Source organism: Sturnira hondurensis, unplaced genomic scaffold (genome assembly GCF_014824575.4).
Source record: "Sturnira hondurensis isolate 20B ecotype Veracruz unplaced genomic scaffold, ASM1482457v3 Scaffold0020119, whole genome shotgun sequence".
Classification (NCBI taxonomy): Eukaryota; Metazoa; Chordata; class Mammalia; order Chiroptera; family Phyllostomidae; genus Sturnira; species Sturnira hondurensis.
The window spans coordinates 6012665-6025041 of NW_028092750.1; the positions used below are offsets into that span (position 1 = coordinate 6012665).

General features: G+C 48.1%; 1 protein-coding gene across 1 annotated transcript in view; it reads right to left on the reverse strand.

The window, feature by feature from the left end:
* Positions 1–12377, reverse strand: part of NWD1 (NACHT and WD repeat domain containing 1) — a 57576-nt gene that overhangs the window by 18268 nt on the left and 26931 nt on the right. The window contains exons 8-12 of the mRNA XM_037029027.1: positions 12082–12199; positions 11025–11183; positions 8044–8241; positions 6249–6371; positions 167–375 (exon numbers count right to left, since the gene is read on the reverse strand). Coding sequence (XP_036884922.1) covers positions 167–375; positions 6249–6371; positions 8044–8241; positions 11025–11183; positions 12082–12199 — 807 coding nt within the window. The remainder of the gene's footprint in view (positions 1–166; positions 376–6248; positions 6372–8043; positions 8242–11024; positions 11184–12081; positions 12200–12377) is intronic.

The following is a 12377-nucleotide window of genomic DNA, read 5'->3' on the forward strand; positions in this document are numbered from 1 at the left end:
CATTGTTTCTTTACTGTTGTTTCCAAACTTTGCAGATAACAAAGATGATTTCTATAATCAGTTTTGAAATCAACATTTCTCTAATACTTAAGCCTGCAGCGCCCAATAAAAATATAATGCAAGCCACATGTAACTCATAAAAAATTTTATGAGCCACTTTTGTTACCTTTGAGCTAGATGCCAAATACACAATCTTCTTTGCTTCGTCCACGTGAAGGCTCCAGAATCGAGATTCAGTGAGATCTTTTGAGCCTCCCTCCCAAATGGTGAATTTCTCCTGGCCAGAGAGCAAGTTCCACAAGCGCAGTGTGCGGTCCTTGGAGGCGGAGATGGCCTGCGTCCCTTTGGCAAATACTTTTACGCACCTGATCTCTCCTGCAGCGGGCCAGGGTGGGGGAGAGTGTGTTAGCTGGGCACACACTGACCTTCCATTTGGTTGGCCATTTGACCAACCAAAATGCCTGTTGACTTGGAAATTCCCTGGTTTACAAAAAAAGGGGGGCGGGTAATACGTGGCAAAGCATGTAACAACTGGTGGGGACTTGATCAACTGCCCTGATGTTGAATCTGTAATAAACAGAGGCTATTGAAATAAATAAAAGTTCAGCATCATCCAGGGAGTGTAAGAAAAGCAAGGTAGAACTATAGGAGGAGATTCTATGATTTGGGAGAGATATTATCTAAGCAAAACATGGAATTTCAAAGACATAACGGGAAAAATGAAGCGACTGGATTACATGAAAAGGTAGAACTTCGGGAGGGTAAAATGCAACTGAAAGGCATATGGCAGATTGGGAGAAAATATTTGCAGTATGTAACAGGTGCATGGAGACCCTCCTTAATAAGTGAGAAGTTCTTAAAAATAAGCAAGGAAAATGAAAATACCCTATTCACAAATTGGACAAGGAATATAAGCAGGAAATTGACAGAATTAGTGCAATAGACAATAAGCTTTAGAAAATGATGCTCAACCTTATAGTCACCAGAAAAATGCAAGATGAAATTCCAATATCATTATTACCCATCATACTGGCAAAAATTTTATAGGCCGATCATTGGAGGGTTGGCAAAGATACAAGACATCAGTTATGGTCCTACCTTGCTGATAGAAGTTTAAGTTGATATAAAATTGTAAGGGGGGATTTAGTACCATTTATTAAAAGTTACAAAGGGCATCTCTTGGTTTTGGTAATACACTGTAATCATTTAAGATGCCGCCAGTCAGGTGAACAAAGGGTGAATACACAGGAGCTCTCTGCACCATTTCAGCTAGCAACCTCGTGCGGGTCTACAAGTGCTCAATATTAATATCTCAAGGTAAATGGCCAAGAAAAAGAGGACTACAGAAAAAGTGTGCATACAACTTGACTCAGAAATCCTACTTCTAGAACTATATCTTACAGAAACGATAGCATAACTGTGCAAAGTTCTAGAAGCACTTTAATGGCATATTATTTGTATATGAAGAACATTATGCAGGCATTAAAAGTAATAAGATGGACCCTGGCCAGGTGGCTTAGTTGGTTGGAGCGTCAACCCATAAACCAAAAGGCTGAGGGTTCAAACCCCAGTCAGGGCACATACAATACCTAGGTTGCCTGTTTAATCTCTGGTCAGGGCTTGTACAGGAGGCAACCAATAAATGTTTCTCTCTTACATCAATGTCTATCTCTCTTTTTTTCTCTACAGAATATTGTAGAGAAACTACAGAATATTGTTACAATGTATTGTGATAAAAGCTGGTTGCAGCACAGTATATAAAATATCATGAACTGACTTCCGCCAAGATGGAGGCATAGGTGGAAACACTGTGCCTTCTCCCACAACCAAGTTTGAATACAACAAAGGTTTGGAGAAACAAAGACACAACCAAAGGACAGAAAATTGAATTATACAGAAGTCCGACTACATCTAACCGTTCAACGGGACGGTAAGAGGGGCGGAGCCAGCAGCGAGCGGGGTCGGGCAGGACAAGGCCCCCGACCCAGGCGCGCAGGCAGACGGGAACCAGTTGGGGTGCGGGGCAGACCGCGGGCGCATATTCGCGCACAGTGAGACAGACCACGCAGGCCCCAGGGGNCAATAAATGTTTCTCTCTTACATCAATGTCTCTCTCTCTTTTTTTCTCTACAGAATATTGTAGAGAAACTACAGAATATTGTTACAATGTATTGTGATAAAAGCTGGTTGCAGCACAGTATATAAAATATCATGAACTGATTTTTGACAAAACTCCAAGCACGTGATCTCATGGGGAGCTATGTCGGCAGAAGCCTAGAGAGAATGTGCCATTGGCATATAAGGAGCTGTGAACTCCAGTCATTTGTGGGGGGACACAAAGGGGGAAGAATAAAGGGAGAGAGTTTTATTCCTTTATAATTCAAATGCCAGCAAGATAGTGTGTGATTCTTACTTGTTGTAATTTGAGTATTTTCAAGGAAGATTTTTATAAATACTAATATTGTACAATATATCCCCATAGAGAACACTATATTACTGCTAATGTGAATTAGAGATGTATACAAGATATGCAAAGAGGTAAAATGTATGTTAGCTGAAAAAAAGGTAAAAGCTTATATGACTATATAGCCACATGTATATAAAGCATATATAACTACATATATACTCATGTATATATAACTATATGACTATATATATAACTATATAACTATATATACACACACAGTTACATGCCGCGTAATGACATTTTGGTCAATGACTGTAAACACAATGTGGTCCCATGACATTAGATTGGAGTTGAAAAATCCCTATGGCCTAGCGACATTGTAGCCACTGTAATGTGACACATTCCTCCCCCAGCTGTAACGATGCTGCTGTAAACACATCCACTGCGCTTGGGTGTAACTATGATGCTCCCACAAAGACGAAATTGCCTAACAGTCATTTCTCGGGATGGATCCCTGTCCTTGAGCAGGATATGACTGTATAAAGCCCAACGCCCCCTGGAGGAAGGGGTTAGAACAGCAATATGCTGGGAAACGTTTAACAGCTAGCTCCGCAAGGAGGTGGAAGAAAGCCCGGATTTGTGGTGCTGGTCGTTTTTCACGGTGCAAATCCTCCCACTGTGGCTGATTTGAAGCCACCATCGACTGTGGTGGGGGAAGCACACCATTCAGGGGCACACCATTCCTACCACACTGGTGCAGCGGCCAAGAACATCAGTAATGCCAGAGTGTGGTGAAGCAATTAGAAAGTGACAAGTTCTGAGTATGTATTACCTTGTATCAATAGAACTGATTTAGTTACATACATAATATACTGTTTAATAATGGCTTATTTTGTCCAGTGCCATACAACATCCCTGAAAGCGTCCTGACCGGCTGGCACAAGCCAAGCCAATGTGAACCACCCGCAGCACGCTGCCGTGGGATCAGAAACTCACTTTTCATGGACGTGTCTGACTGAGTTTTTCAATAAATTGGTTGCTGAATTTTTCTGATTACAAGTAATAAGAGTTTGATGACTTTAAAAAAGAAGTAAAGGTCACCATTGTAAATGGGCACAGGTCTTGAATATGTGTATTTGTCAACAGAGATTGAATAGATGTATAGAAAAATAGCCATCCTGGCGATAATCAAATGAACGGAACCTTATTTGACAGACGCCCTGACAGTACCCACCGCACTCCCACCCCTCGGGAAGAAAAGTGCAAAACGGAAACGTCCGAATCTGGGAGTTTGGGGTTGGGGGACTGGTGTGCTGCGCTGGGCCTGTCTGGAGACCACTGAGACGACGACTTGTCCACACTTAGGGGAGTGTTCGTGCCCTTCAGCTCAAGGGCCCCCGCTTACTGGAAATATTCGATAGAATGCTAAAAATATTGGTAAGAGTAATAAGAGAGCCATCCCACCATTATCCAGCACAGCAGATTACTAGAAATAGTCTAAATATAAGCATTTTTAATAGTTTAATAAATTCTGGAACGTGATCTGTTGAGAGAATGAAATATTTTTGCTTCGTTTAAACACGATAAATAGGAAGATGCGGTGGATCACAGCAGCATTACTCCAACAGCCTGAACTGGAAACGGTGCGAATGCCCTTCGGCCCGCCCTGCCCCGCCCACACGGCGGATGGGACCCGGAAATGCAGCGGGCTGAGCTCCGCCGCGCTGCAGCAGCGCAGACGCACCTCAGACACGCGGTGCTGAGTGAAAGAAGCTGGGTGCAAGGGAGCACAGAGCACACAATTCCATTTACACAAAATGCCCAGAAAGCAAACCTATAGGTTCAGAAAGCAGCCGCTGAAGCAGCCTCATGGCTCCTTTGCTGTTCTGTAAACTCGCTGGTTGCCTGGGAGCCGGGATGAGGGAGCAGGGGTGGACCACAGAAGGTCACCAGGGAGCTCCCGGGTGTGCCGAAAAGTTCTAGGACTGTGGTGATGGTTGCACAACTCGGCAAATTTACTAAAAAGCACTGAACTGTACACTGAAAACAGTTGAAGTGTATGGTATATAAATTAGACCTCAATAAAGCTGTTCTTAAAAGATTCAACAGAAACAACAAATAATGTGTATGGCAACATGTTGAGAAAATACAATCTCATAAATGCCGACAGTGTGCGTACCTGGATCGCAATGGCGTATTTCTAACATCTCCAGTGAGTCTACAGCCACACCACCCTGAACGCGCCCGATCTTGTCTAACGTCTCCACTGAGAAATAATTCACGAACAAAATCCACCCATTTGGTGAACAATGGTAGAGCTCACTGAATGCTCAGTTGTTCGACCATCACCACAGCTAAATTTAGAATATTTTTGTAGCTTCCCACAGCTGCCATTCCCTCCGCTTTCTCTCCAGGTCATTTCGAAGTGCCTAAGTCAGCGGTAGGCAGCGCATTCACAGCCTTGTGCGGCCATCACCTCCACCTGGTTCTGGAATGTTTTCATCACCCCTAAGGGAGAACCTCAAGAGCGGTGGCTCTCTCTTCCTCGCTTTCCTACGGGCAAGCACAAATCTGCTTTCTCTCTCTAGGGAGTTGCCTGCTCAGGACATTTCATGGAGGTGGAATCATACACTACGTGGCCTTTTGTGTCTGGCTCCTTTTATTTGGTGTAATATCCTGAGCTTCAGCCTCAGGCTCCCTTGCTGTTCTGTAAACTCCTGCCAGCCTCCTCCACCCCTTGGTGCCTTTGCACTGGCTGTTTCTCATGTCTAGACACTCTGCCCTGTGTCCTCTGCACACCTCTTCCTTCGCACCCTCTGTGTCTTGGCTGAAATGTCCCTGCTTAGAGGGATGCCTTCCCCGAGGCCCTGAGTTGGTCACTTGGGTTATTATAGCTCACAACATGCTGTTTTCCTCATTACACTTGCCACAGTCAGTACTGGCTCATCCTCCCAAATACGTGAGCCTGACTCAGGCCAGGGTTAGGGCGAGGAGAGTGCCACCCTAACCTGGCCGGAGAGTGTAAAATTTAAGGAGTCACTGAGTGTCCCTTTGCCTCTGGTTCCAATACACCTTGGCATACACTATTGCTGATCCTGTTTTATTCAAGACAGGTTGATATTTATTCATTGTGGTTCTTCTGGCATTAATTTCCATTTTTTAAAAAAAACATTGTATTGAAATAGTATGTATCTCGGCAAATTTACTCGATGAGTATGTATCTTGATGAGTAAGGTTTCATTAACTATGGGGACGCATATGTACCTCCCTGGTACGTATGTACCTTCTCAGTGTGGCTGTGTGCATCCCATCAAGAGATAAAGTCTGTTTCTCTGCTCACTAATTTTGGACTGTTCTTGCGACTTCAGCAGAATGTGACAGGGTGCTAGTTCCAAGAACAGTGCTGGGCCTTAAGACTCTTGTGCCCTTCTGCTTGCCCTCTAGAGGCCCTGCCACTGCCCAGGTAGCCTGCTGGAGGCCAAGAGACCATGTGCAGCACAGCTGAGCTGTCTCAGCTGAGAACATCCCGGACCAGTCAGCCCCCAGATGCCTCACTAATGGATCACAGATGCATGAGCAAGTCCAGCTGACACCAAAAGGGCTGCCCAGCTCAGTCCAGCCCGAATTGCCAACCCACAGAAGGTGAGCTACATGAACAGCTGTTGTTTGAAAGCTACTACGTTTTGATGTGTTTTGTTACGTGGTGATAGCTAACTGATGCAGGATCAAAGCCAGGGTTTTGGTGTAGAGAAGTGAGTTGCTAGTGGAGGGGTTCTGGAGACTGACTGGTTCATGTGGGACACTAGGAAAAAGGTGATAGAAACCCCTTCCCGAGCCTCACTTGTGTGTCCAGTTAGGATGTGGATCACCTGCTGTTCTTCCATGTCCCACACGGCCACGATGCCATCCTGGCTGCCAACCACCAGCAGCTTCTCTTCCAGGCTCCACGCCATAGCAGTGATACCTGCAGCCCACAGAAGACAACAGGGGGAACATCAGTCCCTGTATATCAGTGCTCAGCCACGAGGTCCTCTCACAGACCCCCGCTTCACAGACAGGGAAGCTGAGGCAGGGTCAGAAACTGATTCAGTCCCTGTCCAGAGCCACACACTTAGGAGGTGGCGGAGCTGGGGTTGCGAACCTACAGCTGTCAGACAGCAGACTAAGGTTCCGGCTGGAATGTTTATGCTGCTCTTAGGAGCGGAACCACAGCTTGGTCACAGGTGTCTCTCTAGTTCTCTGTTTTTTACCCAGGGGCAATTCTGCTACCCAGGCTGGGACACTGGACTGTTATGTGAGAGAAAGATGAACTGTTTTATCTTATTGAAGCCGCTGCTGTTTCGGCCTTCATCACAGTATTCAGACCTGTATCTTAATGAATATACAGTTTTCCATTAAACCAGATTCAGTCTCAGACTCCTTCTCAATGCAGCATTCTAGTGGCTGACCCCAAATCAATTCTTCCATTAACTGTACATAGTGTCTCTTAGAATTTCTGTTTTGGAAGCACTGTGCCTTGGGAGTGTAGCTTTTTGTTCAGGGCAGTGCAGCAAAGAAATGTCCCGAGTCGCAATAACTGACATTTGAACCACAAGCTAATTGTATTGAGTGGCCTCCTAACTAATGCAAGAGGTTGTGGGTGAGCAGAAAAGGGGATCAGCGATGAAGGTGGATTGGCAGGTAAGTGGACAGGCAGTTGGTTGAATGAGTGGGTGTGTGAATGGATAGGTATTAGATGAGGAGATGGCCGAATCAACTGATAGATGGGTGGGTGAGCTGGTAACTGGCCGAGTGAGTGGATGGGTGGAGGGGCGAGTGAGTGGATGGAGCACGCCCAGGTGAAGGAAATGGAAAGATAAGTGGCATGGATACAGGGATGGAAGAAAAGCTGATAGAGCATGAATGGTGATGAGTGGATGGATGGAAGGAAGGAAGGAATGTAGAAGGGGAGAGTGGGTGGATGGATGGATGGGTGGATAGGACAGATAGATGGATATATGGATAGAAGGACGGAAAGAAGGGAGAATGGATGGATGGACAGGTGGACAGAATAGATGGATGGAAGGAAGAAAGAAAGGGAGGGAGGAAGGAAAAAAGGAGGGAGGGAAGGAAGGAAGGGAGAAAGGAAGGATAGATGGATGGATGAAGAGAGGAAGGGGGGATGGACAGGACAGATGGAAGGAAGAAAAGATGGATAAATGGATGACAGATGAGCAGAGAGAATGAAACCCTCTGTCTCTTTAATATTCTGGTGTGCCGGGGAATCTGCGAGTTCCGTCAGTACCTCCAGGGCCAGTCAGGCACCCGTCCTTAGCTTCCAGACTGACTAGCACCAGCCCGTAAACTGCAGAAACTCTCTGTAAGATGGGTACTAAATGCCTAGAGACCAGACCCCTGAGGCAGCTGGCATCCCCTCACTCTGGGCTCATTAGCAGTCTTCACACTAGTCATCTACAGTCCCTGGTGGGACAGAGAGACCGAGCCAGCATGAGATAGCAGGGGCAGCCCCGATGGCACCCGTGGGACCTCCCGACTGACAGAGAGGAGCCCCAGGGAACATGCTGAAACACCTGCCCTCCACTGCCCCCAGGGAAATCGAGGGCCTGGCAGGACTTTTGCTACTCTGGGAGACCCACCTTTGTGACAGCCAGTGAGGGTCACCCGGAGGGGACCTCCAGGGGGCTGGAGGAATCCTCCGAGGGGCACCAGCACAGGGTGTGGGCACGCCTGGAACCAGCTCTGGGCCTGCTGGCACAGCCGTCCCACCAGGCCCGGATGTGAGGTGGTGAAGAAAAGGAGTCTGGCCAGGATTTCTGTACACAGGATGCTCCTCTCTGCAATGAAGGGACTCTGGTTAAGGGACGGGCTCTGCTTTCCTGAGTCAACCCCCCACCCCCATCCCACCTTGCCCATCATCCTCTCCTGTCTTTGTTTTCCAAGTACATTTGCCCCTGATTCTAGGTAGTTTCCAGCCTCCGGGCCTCTGCCTGGAATGTTCTCCCCCTCCTTCCCCTCCCATTTCTAAGATGAGGACGAAACCAATTATTTCATCCTCATCTTAGCTCAAAGGTCACTTCGGAGAAAAGCATTCTCCGGTCCGGCTCTCCAGTCCCCACAGTCCTGAAGCTCAGATCTTATTGCAGCTGCCACCTGCCATTTCTCTGTGTGTTCATGTGATAGCCCAGCCGCCCCACTGCCCTGGACCTGGAGGCATACTGTGTGTCGTGTTTATTGCTGTGTTCTCACTGCCTAGCTAGAACCTCATGGACACCCAGCAAGTATCTGCTAGAGAAACACCTATCACTTCCCCATCACTTCACAGGTACAGAGTGTATTAGTTTCCTGTGGTGGCTGTAACAGATGACCACAAACTGGGTCGCTTAAATCAACAGAACTTAATTCTCTCCCACTTCTGGGGAGGGGAAGTCCAAAACCAAGGTGTTGCGGGGGGCGGGGGGCACGCTCCCTCTGGAGGCTCCAGGAGGGGGTCCTCCTTGTCTCCTCCAGCTTCTGGGGGCCCCAGGAGGCCTTGGCTTGTGGCTACGTCACCCCAGTCTCTGCCTCTGTCTTCACACGACCTTCCTGTGTGTGTGTCTCCATGTTTTCTCCTTTTTTGTTTCAACTCTCTCTCTGCTTCCTTCTCACCAGGATGCTTGTGCTTCCACTGAGGCCCCACCTGCATAACCAGGCGTGAACCCTCCATCTCTAGATCCTTCACTAATCATGTATCTTGTCCGATAAGGTGGTTGTCCTGGGTTTTAGAGATTAGGAAGTGAATATGCATTTACCAGTGGTTGGCAGTTATTTACAGAGGTGTCATCATTATCACCTCAAATTTTTACAGGGAAAAATTAGGGCACAGAGAGGTTAAGCAATTTGCACAAGGCGACACAGCCAGATCTGACCTAAAGAGCTTGATTCCAGCGCTGAGTAAAGACCAGGGACATTGCAGGTGGACAGTTTATTTTGCTCCTGTTGTTGGCATGCCCTAACTGCAGGGCCCAGGACAATGGTGGCAATGTCCTGTGCCTTGGTTTGCTGGTGGGTGAAATGTGGCAGGGCCAGGACTCAGGGCAAGTGCCGCCCTTGTCATGGGTGCAAAATTTAAGGTGGCACCTATAAATTCAACCATCGAGATAAATACTATTTTAATGTAATATTTTAAAAATCAAAAGTAATGTACCTCAAACCCATGATGAACAAAATATCAATCTTTTACATAAAAACAGGGTCAGAAAGGACACCACACTACCCTGGCTGGTGTGGCTCAGTTGGTTGGGTGTCGTCCTGCAAAGTGAAAAGTCATCAGGTCCATTCCCCGAGTCACCGATATCCCGTCACAGCATGTGCCTGGTTGTGGTCCCCAGTTAGTGGTCTGTGAGAGGCAACCTATCGGTTTCTCTCTTTCTCTTTGTCCCTCCATGTCCCCTTTTTTCTGAATAAATAAGGAAGGAAGGAGAGAAAGAGAGATGGCACCATGCCAAGTCACCCTGGAGCTGGAGACAACAGGAATCAGAAATATCCGCCCATTTTCCAGAAGCTAGAATGGGCAGAGAGCACATGGCTGCCCAGCTGCCTCCTCTGGTCGCAACATTTGTTTCCAGTTCCCTTTGAGAGAGGGCAGTGGAGAACTGGTGTTTAATGGGGACAGTTTCAGTGCAGCCAGATGGAAAGTTCTGAGACAGACAGTGGTCATGGCTACAGAAAGACGTGAACGACTTAAGGCCACTGAACTATGTGCTTAACAATGATTACAACGGTAAGTTTGATGATACATGTATTTTACCACCATTTTAAAATACGAAAACAAACAGCCCTGGCTGGTGTGGCTCAGTGGATTGAGAACCAGACTTCGATTCCCAGTCAGGGCACATGTCTGGGTTGCAGGCCAGGTCCCCAGTAGGGGGCGTGCGCAAGGCAACCACACACTGATGTTTCTCTCCCTCTCTTTCCCCTCCCTTCTCTTCTCTAAAAATAAACAAATAAAATCTTTAAAATAAAACATAGAAAATAAAAAAACAAACAAAATACCATCCTGGACAGAGTATCAGCTGAACACTTCAGCCTCTAGGGCAGCCCAGTGACCTGCCCTGAGAGCCAAGAACGGCTTTTCCAGACCAGCGTTTGCAACCCATGGGACGACAGGAAACACCGACCTGGACCCACAGCTAAGCAAAACATTATTCCCCAGAACAAGAATTCCCCTGTTCCCCTGTCTTTGTCATTATAGAACTCAGTTACCAAAAGGTCATGCTCAATATTATAGTTGTATTTTGAATTTCATCAATAAAAAATCTGTGGGAATATGTTTTCTCTCTTGTTATACTAAGTATTGGCATCATTTCCTTGATTTTACTTGAAATATCACCTATCTGGTCCTTTCCAGAAACAGGTGTTGGGCTGGGGGGCAAGGGGTAGGCACTGCTTTGGTGGCTGTTGCTCCAAAGCTCTCCCAGGTTCAACTTAAAGCTCTAGAGGCCGGGCTGGGAGAAGCCCCAGCGGTGCAGAGAGGAAAGGCACGCGGGTGAGTAACATTCCAGCTGGTGGCTCCGTGGGGAGAGGGAGCTTCTAGTGGCCAATCCAGAGCGGACCCCCCCACCAGGCCAGCCCCCCTCACCCATGCCTCGGAACTCCACGGCTGGGCGGCAGAGCTGGAGAGCTTCCCGGACCAGGCCCACCTCGGGACAGTCCACATGAGGGGCGTACAGGCCAAAGTCATCCAACAGGCCCTCGATGCCCCCGGAGACACCCCGGCAGGAAATCCAGTCCATATTGCCTGTGGGGAGAAAGGGGGCTGTGGGGAGCACGTTCCTCCCTGCGGCTCAACCAGGGAGGTGGGCTCCCACCTCTCTCATTCTCCCAGGGGGTCTCACTCCGGGCACTGCTGGCACGGGGCCAGGTGACCCTCTGTGGCGGGTGGTCCTGGGCACTGCGTGGTGTCAAGCAGGACCCCCCCTCTCTACCCACCAGATGCCAGTAGCCTCCCCGCAAAGTCACGATGATCAAAAACACAACCACTGCTTGTTGCCGGCAGCATCACCCCTGGTTGAGAATCACAGAGATGAGTGAGAGGGAGAGAGAGACAATAGGCAAATAGATGGATAGACAGAAAGATGGATGAATAGATAGATGGTGGACGGGTAGACATAAACATGATAGACATAGATGATAGCTAAACAGACAAACCTAGATGGTAGCTAGAGACAGAGATGATAGGTAATAAATAGACGAAAAGAAAGCAGGATGGATAGACAATAGATGGATGAAAAGATAGAGAGATGATAGAAAGATACAGATCAGAGACAGGATAGAAAGACAGATATGACAGGTAGAGATGATTGACAGATAAATATAAACAGACATACAGACAGTCGATGAAGTATTGACAGACAGGGTCTCTCTCATCCTAAGGCTGACTTTCTCGCCCTCCGCCATCAGCCCGAACTTGATGCCAGTAGCCCCCCCTCCCGAGTCTTGACGACCAAATGTCTCCAGGCATTGCCAAGCATCCCCTGGGAAGGTGGTGCACAGCCGCACCAGGTGAGACCCAGTGCCCTAACAAGAGCCGAGGATATTGACTTTTGTCCTTCGCTCTTCCAGGCTCTGGAAAGGGGGAGCACAGAGGAGGGTCGAGACCTGCTCCGTCTCCTCCAAGGCGGGGTGGGGGGCCTTACCTAGCACCTCCTGCTTCAGCTCCTCAACTCGGCCTGAGTGGAGCAGGTGATGGGGCAACTCCTTCAGCTTCCGCAGGTTTGCAACAGTGTCTGAGAACCACAGGGGCTGGGGGGCCACCTGCAGAGGAGGAGGGCATGGCAGCCAGGCCACTACCCCAGGAGCTCATTCATTCACTCCACAAACAGGTGCCAGGCTGGGCACCACGTGATGCTGGAGGGAACGGGGACACAATTCCAGACAGAGATGCCCTATTCCCACCACAAGTTGGGCTGGGGCAGAGGGAGGGACGTGGGGC